Source organism: Podarcis tiliguerta (genome assembly GCF_965153285.1).
Source record: "Podarcis tiliguerta genome assembly, chromosome: 6".
Classification (NCBI taxonomy): Eukaryota; Metazoa; Chordata; class Lepidosauria; order Squamata; family Lacertidae; genus Podarcis; species Podarcis tiliguerta.
In genome coordinates, this window is record NC_139539.1 from 31,462,220 (window position 1) to 31,476,928 (window position 14,709).

Sequence of the window (14,709 nt, forward strand, 5' to 3'; positions counted from 1 at the left end):
GGGGTAAGTGGCCATGGGGAATGGCTTCATGGCCAAATAGGGACATGTGTCAGGCTTAATTAGGTCCATGGAGGTTCACCACCCTTCCATAGACAGAACTCCATTTTCTGTCTTTCTCCCGTTTTCTTATCCCCAGTCATTTGGCACATGTGGATGCTGACTGCTGTCCTCCTAACCAGGGAGTGATTGAACAGTTCGCTGTGAAATGTATTAGGGATGTTTTTTGTAAAAAGAAGAAATGGGACTGACTCCAAGAGGGCAATGGCATTTACTTCATTGTAGATGCTGACAGACTGAATATCTTTCTGTTTCTTTCACACCCTTTAGCTTTTTAGAGGACCAAGCAAGTAATCCCAGCAGCAGTAACAGCAGCCAGGATTCTCTGCACAAAGGTTCCAAAAGGAAAGGCATCAAATCTTCTATTGGGCGCTTGTTTGGAAAGAAAGAGAAAGGACGCTTGATCCAGCTCAGCAGAGAAGGCGCTACTGGGCAAGGTCTTTGACTCTCTTCACTCCTTCTAAAGAAAGGTTTCTGGGGCAGCTGACCATTTTGGATAGGGTCCTTTTTTCACTCACCCACCCTTAGTAAAAAGGAAAAAAAAAAGTCAGCCTGGATAGCTCAGTAGGTTAGAGTGCAGTGCTGATAACACCAAGGTTGCAGGTTTGATCCCCATATGGGATAGCTACATATTCCTGCATTGCATAGACTAGATGATTCTCAGCATCCCTTCCAACTCTACAATTCTATGATTCCATGATTTTAAGTGATAAGATCAGGACTCTATGCCAGTTATACCTTTTCCCTGAATTATTGTAAGACTCAGATTTAATTTCCCTTTAGTACTGGTGTGGATCATCTTTATATGGTGCCCATGTAAGTAAGTAGCACAGTGCAAAATAAGGGAGGAAATAAGGACAGGGGAATCAGTGGGGATGAGGAGCAGGTAGCACAAAAACTATGGAGATCCATACAAGGCACTAAAAGCAAACACTGCAGCCTATCTGAATTTGGGCTGCTTAAAGCATATGGAAATCAGCGTGATTTTAGCAGTCCAACTGTGTGTAGGTTTGTAGCCAAAGTGGATTCTGGAGATGCAGAGCAGATAATAAAGTTGATGGCTTGATGATCAGTTGAAACTGCCTGTATTCACATGTAACACTAAGTCATAGTTAAGTTCTTGGTAGCAAAGGAAATGCAACAACTGGGAAAATGATGCAAAATATTTGTTGGGTAGATAAATTAGCTTATTTTTAGTTTTTGGGGGCCCTAGCACTTGTGAGTCACAATCTAATCTAATTCTTTATCTGTTGTGTTTCTCAGTTATGTTGACAGATTCAGAGATAAACATACAGGACTCTCTTGGTCTTGGCAAACTAGGAGCTCAAGCAGAAAAAGACCGACGGCTCAAAAAAAAGTGAGAATGCCTGCTTTAGTATTCCCTTCAGATATGTTGTTTAAACATACTACCTTCAGAGAACATTTATTTGGCTGCCAAATAAAATGTACCTTTTGTACATTGAACACAGAATCTTTGTGTGGTGCAGAGGATTCTGGGATGTATGCCAGGGTAAATTCTTATGTGGGGCACCAGCCAGCCCTATTAGAACTACCACACTTGGTCTGTAAGTGACTCTAGTTACTTTCTTGCAGCTACACTCTGCAAGAGAGTATTGTTTATCTTTTTAAATCTATGGTTTATTAGGGTAGCTCATGGAATTCTCTCCCAAGGGAGGTGAAACTAGCCCCATTCCAGGTGGCATTTAAATGGGCAGTGAACACACACTACGTGGTTTCTAATGGTGTCTAATATATGACTGGAGGTTTTCCTTCTCGTTTTTATTTCGAGGTTTTAGCTTAATTGTTTGCTACTTGATTTTTTAAAAAAACATAAACCACTTGTTAGGACTGAAAACAGTATAATTTTTTTATATCAGTTTATAAATTACTGGCTGTGAACTGTTGAGTGCACAGCTAGCTAGTAAGGAAATGGTTGTATTACTGCTTACTGCTTCTCCTTCTAGACATGAACTTTTGGAAGATGCTCGAAGAAGGGGCATTCCCTTTGCTCAGTGGGATGGCCCAACTGTAGTCTCCTGGTTGGAGGTAAGCCTGCTTCTAGCTTCAGATGATTAATGGTATCTAGTAGATGACTTTGGCTCTTTGTAGACAGGTTATTTACCATTTATTTCAATTATTTGACTTAGTGTTTTTTCAAGCAACCAGACTCTCTACCACACATTGAAATTAATTCTCGCATCTTCTTTAAAATTGTGTCCCTAAATTAGAATATATTTTTAGCTAACCTATTTGAAGTTGCATATCAATGGTACAGTATTGTGTTGTTAATTTAAAGCAGCTGCCTTTTAATTTCCCACCAGGAGATAAATTGCAGCCTGGTTCCTATCTTCAATAATGGCTTCAGCCTCCCAATTATTCATCTATTTATTTGTTGTATTTGCCTCTGCCAGTTTCAGCAGGTGTGTTGCTGAGAAGATTTTAATTAGATTTGCAATGCATTCTTAAACATGTCTATGCAGAATTCCCAATGAGAGCTTGCTCCTGAGTAAGTTGGTATAGGATTGCAGCCTTATTGTATTTGTTCTTCAAAACAAGCGAACAATTTAATTCTACCATGTGTCACAAGTCAGGGCTGTGAAAGCATAGATGTATAGTCTATTAAAACAGAAAAAAGCACCTGAAGTTCACTCTAGAGTGGTGAAATTGACTAGACCAGAAACTGCTTGAGTCAATTTCATCACTTTGTTTGTTTTGAACTAGGAAAAGCAGCCACAATTAGAAAGATGGAATGGAAAACTTTTTTTTTCTCTTGCAGAAAATCTGTCCTTCCCTCTTTCTCTATTTTGTTTATTAAGCTACCAATACTGGACCAAGGCTACTGTCACAATAGTGAGAAATCACTCCTATTGTTCCCTATCAATACTCTCAGACTAACAAAGTGGTTTAACAATAATTCTGTGGGGAAGGATGAGTATCTGAGTAGAGATGTAAACATAAGCTCACCTGTGACCTTCTGTGTTGTAGCTTTGGGTAGGCATGCCTGCCTGGTATGTTGCAGCCTGCAGAGCCAATGTAAAGAGTGGTGCTATCATGTCTGCCTTGTCGGATACAGAGATCCAGAGGGAGATTGGCATTAGTAATGCTCTTCACCGATTAAAACTGCGTTTGGCAATTCAGGAAATGGTATCACTAACAAGCCCTTCAGCTCCACCTACTTCAAGGACAGTAAGTGCTTCATATTGCATTCTTGAGATTAACAAACTGGCCTAGAAAACTGCAGTTGCTCATTCTGCAGCCAACGTAAAGGGATAAAACCCAAGCCTAAAGCCTTTTAGTGAGAGGCAGAGTAGTGCAGGCTGTTGCTAGCACATTGTATTCTGGTAACTTTTGTGGTCAGCATCTGGTAAATCTTGTGCCTCAGGTGTAACTGGTAAAATTGATCCAAGAAGACTTGGCCCTTACTTCACCTTGTGAGAGCCAGTGGCTTTTACTAGGGGATCATTTAACTTAACATACTTATTTGCTTGGCTGTAGTGGGAGCCTGTAGCCTTTCTGTCAAGATGGCAGGTAAAATTGCTCAAAGGTATTGTACCTTGCCCACCTGTTTTGTCATTGCCAGTAGACAGTTCAAAACAACCTTATCTCTGGCTTGTAGCTGTTCTAGTGCTAGGTGTTTTAGACTTGTCCCTGTAATTAGTGACAGTGACCTGTTCCTGTTCACCCAGGTTTTGGAGGGCTGAAGAATACTAAAACTTATTGTTTTTGGCAACCTTTGATATATTAGTTGTGATTATTTTAGGTTCTGTTTAAAAATATTAAAATTGACTTTTTATTTTCTTGTTTGCTGCCCTGAGCTCCTTTTGGAAGGAAGGGCCAGATAAAAAAAACCAACCAATCAATCAATCAAACAAACAAACATTATTTCCAGGGCACTAGCTGGACTGGTTGTATTTGAAGAGTGCTTGGCTCTCTCAGAAACTCAAATCATATTCTTGCTTTGACTTCCCTGCTTACTAGGTGAGAAGTAGCAATAGGTAGAAATATAAGGACTAACTAACATATGCTGAGAGATCTCGCCTTCCCCCTTCTTTTTTCCTGAAGAAGCAAAGGGCATGGTGACTTAATGCAAGAATTTGGCAGAAGCAGGGGAGGCGGAAGGAAATGGGGCAGAGCAGACAGTAAGTGGGGCAGTGAGGCACAGGAAATATGGGGCTGCAATTACAGGTCTTCTAATATTGTTGAAAACTCTAAAGAGAACTGCATATTCATTCAGATGGCTTGGTACAATGTCTACCATTTGGGAAGAAAGGAGGTCTTGTTCTTTAAAAGCCTCAAATATTTTTCTGAATGAACTTAATGTACAAAAAAACCAGGATCTTAATGTAAATTGAGCATGATTTTTCATAGCATTATTGTCATTTCCACAGCCACTGAAAACTATTTTCATCCATACATTAGCCATGGTTTAATTTAAGTTGACTTCAGATTAAAATGCTTTACTGACAAGATCACAGTTGTTCCTTCCCCTCTCATTAATTTATTTCATCTTTCCCCCCTAGTCATCTGGAAATGTTTGGGTGACACATGAAGAGATGGAAACTATGGCAACTTCAACCAAAACGGTAAGTTTCTTCTGTGTGATAGTTTCCTTTGTATAATTTCTCCTTCAGTGTCTGAGATCCCTGCCATCTCATCCTCATAAAAACAGGCAGGGAAATAATTTTGCATCTAATCAAAATGTAAGGCTTTTTCAGGACTAATACTACAGTATACCTATTTCAGCATACAGTCATACCTCTTCTTGCAAATGCTTCATGTTGCGTTTTTCCGGGTTAAGAATGTAGCAAACGTGGAAGTGTTTACTTCCAGGTTTTGCCGCATGCGCAGAAGCGTTCTACATGGATTGCGCATGCGCAGAAGCATTCTGCACAGTTCGCACATGCGCAGAAGCGCTCTATCGTGCTTCGCACATGCACAGAAGCACTGCTCTGGTTGCAGACTTTTCGGGGTGCGAATGGCACCCTGGAACAAATTGTGTCCGCAACCAGAGGTACCACTGTACTTTACTCATGATAAGAGGTTGGTTCAATTTTGGCCAGGTGATTCATTTCTTTGATAAAAATACAAAATGTATTGTTGTTCAGGACACTTCATATTGTTGAGGGTTCAACAATCTTTGAGCCATCTTTGGTGTTTACTCCATTGGAAATGTGAGCTATAACTAAATATATTATTCTTTTCTATCGGGTAACCATGACCCACAGTATTTAGGAACCCCCTCAGTATGCATGGTAACTGACTTATTCTAGTTAACTGCAACTTTTAAGAACATATGCTTAAGCTTGATTATTTTTCTTCCCTCCCATTCCCTTTCTCTTGTGTGTCATGTCTTTTTAGATAGTGAGCCTGAGGGCAGGGACCATCTTAGAACTGATTTTTGAAAGTTGCTTTGAGAGCCTTTTTGGTTTGGCAGGTTATGAATCCTGTAGATTAATAATAAATAACAGTAAAGGGTCTCTTTTGAGATGTATCTATAAAAGGTGGCTGGCAGCTGTACCTTTGCCCAGACAATGTTTATGTAATGTGACTGGCACGTTTCTTGCTCTTAATTAAGCAGATACAAGTGTAATGTATGTGGGTTATGCCTAACAAGAAGCAAATATATCTGCCTCATGTAGTTGGCAACTTGCTATTCACCTATTTGTGTGGTGACCACAGCCATTAGTAGCTAGCAGTTGTTCACAGGTACATGTCAGCATCATTTCCTTTTTTGTATTTACTGCTTGAGAACAGAAGATGAAAGGTATACATTTATCAGGAAAACAAATTAATTTGTGGCTATTGACATATTGTGGCTACTGTTCACCCACGTCAGCCTGGGAGAAGGATATTTTTTTGTCTGGCACCTAAAGATATATAACGAATGTGTGAGGCCAGCCTCCCTGTGGAGAGCATTCCAGAAATGGGGGGCCATCCCAGAAAAGGCCCGTTTTTGTGCTGCCACCCTCCAGACCTCTTGTGGAAGGGAGCACATGAAGGAGGGACTCAGATGATGATTGCAGGGATGGTGTCGGTTAATATGGAAAGAGGTGGTCCTAAGGTATTTTGGTCCCAAGCCTTTTAAAGGTCAAAACTAGCACTTTGAATTGGACCAGGAAACTAATTGGCAGTCAGTGCAGTCAGACCAGGATTGGTATTACATGCTCAAACCCTCTTGCCCTGATGAGCAACCTGGCTGCAGAAATTTGTGCCAGATGAAGTTTCCGAGCTCTCTTCAAAGGCAGCCTCACGTAACATGCATTGCAGTAATTTAACCTAGAGGTTACCAGAGCATAGACAATAGGAGTTAGGTTATCCCTTCCCAGACAGGGGTGCAGCTGGGCCAGGAGCCAAAGCTGATGGAAGGCACTCCATGCCACTGAGGCCACCTGAGCATCAAGTGACAATGGATCCAGAAGTACCATTGACCTGCGTACCCACTATTTTAGAGTGAGTGTAGCTTCATCAAGAACAGGCCACCACCCCTCCATCCAGTTTAGGGAACCATCTACTAACAGTGCTTACGTTCACACTGCCCATTTTAATAAGTCTTTTAAGAATGGATATTAATGTTTTTGTTACTATGCAGTGCATTTTTGTGTTTTTATTTTGTAAACTTCCCTGTGTGAATGGTGATATAGAAATTTAATAAACAATCAATCCATCAATCTCCACGAAGTTTCATCTGCTCCTTCCTTTAGTGCAGCATCTGTTATTTAACTCTTGAGCTTTGAATATGCCTCTCTGTTTGAGTCATGTAACATTATAGTGGCATGTGCAGTATAATATGACTCTTTTGCTCATTATTGAGAGATTCAAAATATTGCCTACAGTGAGATCCCTCATGTTATGCATGCTGAAGAATGAGAGCCTGAAAGTGAAATCATATTTGTGCTTGTGCCATGTGTGTGGTCTGTGTGTGAAAGTATCCTGATTATTTTGTTTTACACTCATTGGAGAACCACTGTGGTGTAATGGTTGGAGTGTTGGATTATGACCTGGGAGACCAGAGTTCAAATCCCCACCCACCGGGCTAACCTTGGATACCCTACCTCACAAAGTTGTGAGGTTAAAATGGAAAGGGAACGACCAGTACTGCACCTTGAGCTTTTTGGAGGAAAAGGTGGTATGTAAATGTAGTAAATAAAAATAAAATAAAGGAGTCTCTGCTTGTATCTTAAATATTGTCAGCCCCCATAACTTACTTTGCCTGTTGTTTTGTTGACATGCTGCATTGTTACATTTAGGACACTGAGGAGGGCAGTTGGGCACAGGTGAGACTTGTATATTATCTTGCCTTTTTCCACTGTGCTTAGACACACAGAATTATGTGAATGGTCAGAACACATCAAAATTGATTCCACAATGACACTTACAATCTGATTATATCACCTTGCTTTGGTTTTGTTTTGTTTCAATAAGCTGGGAAGACTTTTCTCAATGAAGACAGATGCAGAATGCTCTTAACCCTGCTTACACTTTCTGATTACTAATGCTATACAGTTTTCTCCAAACAGAAAAAGTTTCCATAATATAAGAGAGCTCTCATTTCTTACCCCCTCACCTAGTTCCATTACAGCTATAGTTTTTCAAACCATACAGATCTACTCTATTGATTTACTGCTGTTTCCCACATTAATTTTAGTATTCCTTGTTCTCAGCCAGATTTGGAACACCTCTAAATTACTATGCAAAGGGAGCAAATACCTGTGGCCTTTTGCTTCCTTACCAGATGTGTCTTCATTTTGCCAATAGAAGGCAGACCTAATAAAATTCTGGCATGCATGACTAGACCATCACTGCTTCCTTTCTTTTCAAATGTTTCTTCCCAATCACTGGAAAGTCTGAAAGTAGATATAGGGTAGAGATAGATTCAAACTCTTCAGTTTATCCAAACCCTTCAGTGAGAACGGCTTATCTTAACTGGCTTCAGTGGGAAGCATGTATAATAGAGCCCACTGCCCTAGGTCTTTAGACTTAATAGCAGGACCCAGAAGCCACTGCATCCAAATGAGCTTGTAAGCAAGGGTCCCTGCACAGTACTTTGCAGCTTTGTTTCTTATATTTTGTGGTATATTTCTGCCCAAGGGGCTGAAAATGGAGCACAGATTATGTATGTTTTATTCATGATTAAGGTTTTCAAGATATGCAATATTTAGGACACTGGTTGATCCAGACAACTTGCCAATGTGGTATCACCAACAATATGAGAATCTTTCATCTCTGTGATAATCATTATCACACACAATAGTGTATATATATTATCAAGACATCAATGAACAAACAAGATAAATCCAAGACATGAGATTACTGTACCTTTATTAAATTATTCTAAATTACATTTCTGAGACTTCCCAATAGGATTCTGTTAATGCTTCTGAGGGACCTGCTCTTACATTATTCTTTTTTACTTTCAAAGACATTGGCTTATGGGGACATGAATCATGAGTGGATAGGGAATGAATGGCTTCCTAGTCTGGGTCTCCCACAATATCGCAGCTATTTCATGGAGTGTCTTGTGGATGCACGAATGCTGGATCATCTGACTAAGAAAGATCTTCGAGTGCACCTCAAGATGGTGGACAGTTTCCACCGGTAAGCAGATTCTTGCAGGGTTATTGTTTCATCCCAGGAAACTAGAATTTCTTGCAACCAATTTAAGAGATGTTTAATGTGCTCATTTCCCACCCTGTCCCCATCTGAACGTATCTCACCTAAAGTCTTTCAGTCAGTTTATTCTTTTGGAGTGAAGCACACTGATGAAGTTGAGATTGGTTTGTGTGTTTATTATATGTATTAGAAATTGCATGTTATAATATACTTAAAGCAAAAGAGGAGATGAGTGCAGTGGTTATCATTTGCAATGAAACTACAATATAGTTCTATGCATATTTGCCACAGACTTAAAAAACAGCAACAAAACCTTTGGAAATAGATGTGAAGAGTTTCCCCTGTTAGCATAAGTAATTGGGGGGGATGGGGATGGGTTGTGTGGTTTATACAGCAATCTGAGATGGTTACAATGCATTCTCAAGTCTTATTTGTGTGGAATTAGATGGCACAGTTAGGATTAGCCTTGCTGAATAGTCCAGAGCACTGTCTTAGGCTTCCTTTTAGTTCTTAGGATTTGTGGTTGCCACCCTCCTTAAACCTTTCAGGCTTTTGGAAATCTGCAACACTCACACAGAAGGAGCTACTCTCTTCTTTGCCTGTCTGTGCCTGTCTATGCTCTTAATAGGGCCAGATGCTTTGGGGCTTTCCCTGCAGCTGCTTCTTTACCCCTTCCTCCCTCCCTTCCTTCCTTCCTTCCTTCCTTCCCCCCCTCAATTCTACACCTCTCCCTCAACAGTTGTGCTTTATCTCTGTCCACTGGGAGAGGAGACAGACCTTGTTTAGCACTGGTTGAGCCTTCAAGAACTCACAGAGGCATGGCACAAGTGCTGCAACCTCCTCCTCACAGTGTGTTATAATTGCTGCAATTAAATAGAATAAATGATGTTTCAAATAGTAAGATGTTGGTTTGAAATGCATTGAAGTAAGTGCTGTATTGTATCATTGCAGCACCAGCCTGCAGTATGGTATCATGTGCCTGAAAAGACTAAACTATGATAGAAAAGAGCTGGAGAGGAGGCGGGAGGAAAGTCAGCATGAAATCAAAGGTAGGTAACAATGAAGAGATCTGCTTGTGGCAGGCTTCAAAGGAACAAGACAATGAGACCGAGCTCTTGAAGCCTTTTTGCTTTCCCCTTCTTGAGGCATCATCAGTGCTGTTTTACAAACTCAACATTTGTCAGTTGCAGGGGAAGCTGGCATCTCTTCTACTTCTATTACTTCTAGAGGCTTTTCAGCCACTGAAAAACTGTTTCTGTCAGATGGTACCTGCATTTGTTCATTATAATTTTCTGTGGATTTCTCTTTATTGGTTGGCTCATGTTTACTACGTGGTTGGGGCACCAGCCTTCTATGTTCTGCATTTTAATTTTGTCCTCCTGGGATTTCTTCCTTCAATGCTAGAGCTCTGACCATTCTGTTTTGGGTGTATGATAATGTGAACAAATGAGACTGCCGCACTTTGGGCAATGTGACTGATAGGTGCAAGCTTAGGAAAATGCTATAACCTGCCTGTTTTTAATCTTGTGGCTTCCATTGCAAATTTTAAACAATATATCAGTCATTGTGCTTTTTTCTATTTTTGCTTAACCAACTTATGTGGACTTAAATATTGTTGTGTTTTGTCCTGAATGTATGGCTTCACTTCCTTCTAGATGTGTTGGTTTGGACCAATGATCAAGTAATTCACTGGATTCAGTCTATTGGGCTTAGAGAGTATGCAAACAATATTGTTGAGAGTGGAGTCCATGGAGCCCTCATAGCATTGGATGAAAATTTTGATTATAATAGTCTGGCACTTGTGTTACAAATACCCACTCAGAATACTCAGGTAGGAAACTGATGTTTTTAGGATGACCATTATATGTTTCTTTTTAAAGAGATCTGAGTTGGATGTGTTTTTATTAGTGGCAGCTGGCATCTCCCAAAAATAAGGAGTCTACAAGCTTCCCTGCTAAGTTACTTCCCCTACGTGCCTCATTTGGTTGATTCTCTCCAACACTGTTCCTACTGACTTCATCTATGGAAGACCCTGGTCACCCAGCTTATTGGCCAGGCAGAATGACAAAGTACTGTTGTCTTCATTCCCTGTTTATAAGCTTCCCAAAGGCATTTGTCTGGGCACTGTTAAAAACAAATTTCTGAACTAGATGGAGACAAGTGATTTGTCCTAGGCCACAAACCAAGTTACAGAGCTGGGATTGAAGTAGCAAACATCAACCACTTGTTTGGCCCTACAATTGTTCAGCAGCACAACATCTATTTCACTGAAGGCAAACTAGTGAAGCTGAGAAATGAATGACTTGCCCCAAAGTGCATACTGCATACTGCATACAAGGCAGAAAGTCTATCTAGTCCACCATCCTTTCCCCACAGTGGTTAACCAGCTGCTTTGGGAAGACTACAAACAGGACATAAAGGCAATAGTCCTTTCCATGGAGAGAAAGCAACTTTCAAGAAATATTTCATTTACTATGACTGGAAATTTGGCAGCACTGTTAGTGCTGTTTTTGTTTTGATAGACAACTATTGTTGGCTTATCTAATGTTTTTTACAGGCACGACAAGTGATGGAGAGAGAATTCAACAATCTGCTTGCCTTGGGCACTGATAGGAGGCTTGACGATGTGAGTACAAAGTACTATCCTCTGACTAAAACATGCTGGGAATTTGAGAAATTTTGGGCCCATACTGTTGGCTAAGAAACTGATGAAGCAAGAGAAGTGTTGCAAGTAGGACTGGCAGTGCAGTTATCTTCTGTGAAGGAGCATTGTAAGTGCTGAAATTCTGTTCATGAAGAGAGCAAGTGCATTTGGTAAGCCAGAGAGATTTCAACTTGCAGACAGGTATAGGATCCCCTGTTATGAAATTGTCTGCTGTGAGAAGAGCTGGAACCCAGGCTGCCTTCTCACTTCTTATGTGAGAAAGGATTGGTGTTAGTAGAGCCTATGCTGCTTACTTTTTTCTCTTTTTTTTGTAAATCTGCAAGGAAATTCTGCTTGCCATTCACTTGTGCATTGGCTCCAACAAACCTGCTCTTCTTTCCTTTAGGAAATGTAATACCATCCCCGCATGAATGTTCCTATTTTAGTTTACCACAAACCATTTTCTGTTGAATAGGACTATAAACTAAAATCTGAGCAGCAACATGGTTGCATACATTTTAAATCCATCCCACTAGTCAAAATGATGTAAGTATGTTGATAGACAAAAGCTCAGTCTGTGGACTATCTGAAATCTACTCCCCTAAGTAGTAGGAATCATTGTTTTCATACTGCTCTGGACAAAGCTCTGAAGACCAGTGATGTTGAAAACACTCCTACCTTCAGCTGGGACCTCCTAGCCCTCCTTTGTCATAACTTCTTGTGAACCAAACCCCATGAGGCGAGGAGCTGCTCTCCCTTTCAACAGCATGATCTCGTACTATTGTAACAGAAGTGAGTTTACACAGACACACTGCTCTGTGGAGTACAACCTTTTTGTATGCTTTGTGAATCACTGTCACACTGCTTGGTGTACCAAAGTTATCTGTATTGGTCAGTCAATAAATTATAAACACTGGACTGGAAATATATTGAAGGGTTTCTTTAAACTTGGGGATCTGGGAACATCTTGATGTAGTTGCCAGTTCTGGCTGAGCCTTTTAAATAATCATTATAAGATCGTATCAACACACATCTTGCAGACATAGTTGAGGGAGGGATATGGGAGGGAGGATGGAGTATCTCCTGGAATGCTTAGTGCAACAATAGAAGACACTAACTGTTCCCTCAGTGATCCTAGCGCAAAGCTATAGGTGACAGTAGCGCACCCTAACACAGGTCATGCCAAATTCTTCTAAAGCAAAGGGCAGTATGGGGAGTTTTAAAGTGCAGCATGGGGAGGCAGGAGGGAGAGCGAAACACTTACTTGCCCTCCCCTCACATCTTCTCCCCAGCAGTTTTTCTACCAAGAGGAGTTACTTTTGGCCGGAAATTAGCTATTTCATGGGAAAAGTAGTGCACGGGTATACTTCTTACGGAACTTTGGTTGATTGCAGCTGCTTGTTGAGTGTAAGCCTGAGGGTTTCCTCAGTGTAATGCATGAAATGATCCATTCATGAGAAGAAACTCTGAAGTGAAGCATTATTCAAGGACAAGGGTAAGGTATGGATTTCGCCAGCAATCTGTTGCATTTTCAGGAAGGGAATGTATCAAGTGAAAAGAACTGGCACACACCTGAGCATTGCATGTGCATTTACCTCACTGAAATGTTGTCTGTATAGGAATACTATTATAGATAAACATACAAACATCTGGGGACCCAAGGTTGAAGACCACCTGTTTAGATGATGAATATTACCACCTAAAATTTCAAAGTGGAATAGAAATTATTCAAATGGTTCCCCAAAGCTGAAAACTCTATTCTCTGTTCAAGAAGAAAAATCTGGTATATATATACGTACTGGTTACCTATCTGGTTTCTCTTGATGGTGCATCCTTCTTATCCATAACTGCATTCGGCTGCTTTAGGATAAAATCTGTGGTACACTCAGTTGTCTTTATGTGGGTTAGGCAATATATCCTTTTGTGACTTAGTCCTCATAAAAAACAGTAGCAACAGCTGACAGTGTACCACTTCCTGCATGGGCTGAATATTCTGGAGTACTTTGGAGTTATTTTTCAAGTGGTTCTGTTATTCCACTTCAACATTTACACTCATAAGATTTTGCAAGCTATTCTACTTTCTCATGTAGAGTCATCTTGACACTAAGATTACCACATAGACTATCCATAAAACATGCCCTGAGGAATGTGTATGTGTTTTTGATGCTTCTAAAGCACTCATAATGTGCAAATTGTAGGTCAAAAATAAAAACCCTTGTGAGGATCTACTCATTCTAAAGGGGTGATCCACTGTTTACAGAGTGAAGAAATACCAGTGGCTTAATCTTTAAAGCAACATTTTTCTACAGAGAGATAATCTCTGTGCAGGTAATATTTACACCATGTACACCACGATTTTGGAAGGCAATAGCTCTATTTTGTCACAGTTACTCTTGATGGAAACTGGTGTACAGATCAGATTCAATGTTCATGTAACTGAAGCAAAATCAAATACTGTGCCATTTTCAGACATCATTACTATGCACACTTTTATTTTCACCAAAGTGTTGGTTTTGAAGGCAGAAAATCCAAACTTCCTCCAGTGGGTAAATGTATAATAAACTATATCATCAAAAATTTACAACCATTTAATGAAATTACACAATCTACTACCTGAGGTTGGCTGCAGCCTAATGGTAGGGCAGCTGATGATAAGCAGATCATAAAGTAAGAAGCAACATTCTCTAGGAGAGGAGAGGACACATAGGATGGTATGTTCAGCTTTCCACAATATAGGGAAGGTTCTGTCAATCAGATGCAATGGATTCTGTACCTTCAAATCTTTGGAGATGGAGGAAGTTTCTAAGTGATATACAGGTAAGCACACAGATCTCTGTGAGCTTCACTACTGGTAAGTATGTTGCAAATTACTGTATAGAGACCCATAATCTCCACTTCAGAAATGAAATCAAATAATCTGGCTATCACAACATAACTAATACATTTTAGCCCAGAATAGGAGCATGTGCTTTGTATTCACTATTTGTAACCCAGCCCAAATTTTGCAATTGGGAGGAATTCAATATCACAGTATTACGAACTTTCTGTCTATGCAAGCGTTTCAGTTTGCCAGATGGAACAATAGCCCCTTCCCACCCACAATAGCCCCTTCCCTTCTCTTGACTGCCCTCCAGAACCAATTTGGGGGGGCGTATGGAGGAAAAGCCCCTTGCACATGGTTAGGTGAACTCCACCCATTACCTTTTTGGCCCCAGAAGGAAGTTTAAAATAAAATAAAATAAAATAAAATCCCAGGGTTTTAAATGTATTGTTAGTTTAGTATGCTGTCACTTTGATCTTGCATGTTATCTCATTTTTGTCATTGAGCATCATTGCTGAAGGGTGGTGTATAAACCAACAAGCCTTCCCCCAGTGTCTCAGACAGCATATATGGGAAT

At 40.3% G+C, this 14,709-nt stretch overlaps 1 protein-coding gene across 13 annotated transcripts in view; it reads left to right on the forward strand.

Annotated features, from left to right (window-relative positions):
• The window catches only part of PPFIA4 (PTPRF interacting protein alpha 4), a 100,025-nt gene that overhangs the window by 75,207 nt on the left and 10,109 nt on the right, over positions 1–14,709 (forward strand). For 6 of the 13 annotated variants that reach the window (XM_083444234.1, XM_083444240.1, XM_083444244.1 and 3 more), the window contains 10 exons: positions 328–494; positions 1,321–1,414; positions 2,022–2,103; positions 3,043–3,243; positions 4,578–4,640; positions 7,305–7,331; positions 8,477–8,652; positions 9,619–9,716; positions 10,323–10,498; positions 11,225–11,293. In XM_083444234.1, coding sequence (XP_083300360.1) covers positions 328–494; positions 1,321–1,414; positions 2,022–2,103; positions 3,043–3,243; positions 4,578–4,640; positions 7,305–7,331; positions 8,477–8,652; positions 9,619–9,716; positions 10,323–10,498; positions 11,225–11,293 — 1,153 coding nt within the window. Of the gene's footprint in view, positions 1–327; positions 495–1,320; positions 1,415–2,021; positions 2,104–3,042; positions 3,244–4,577; positions 4,641–7,304; positions 7,332–8,476; positions 8,653–9,618; positions 9,717–10,322; positions 10,499–11,224; positions 12,237–14,709 lie in introns of those variants that run through there. The other 7 variants (XM_083444241.1, XM_083444242.1, XM_083444246.1 and 4 more) reach the window with 2 other exon arrangements.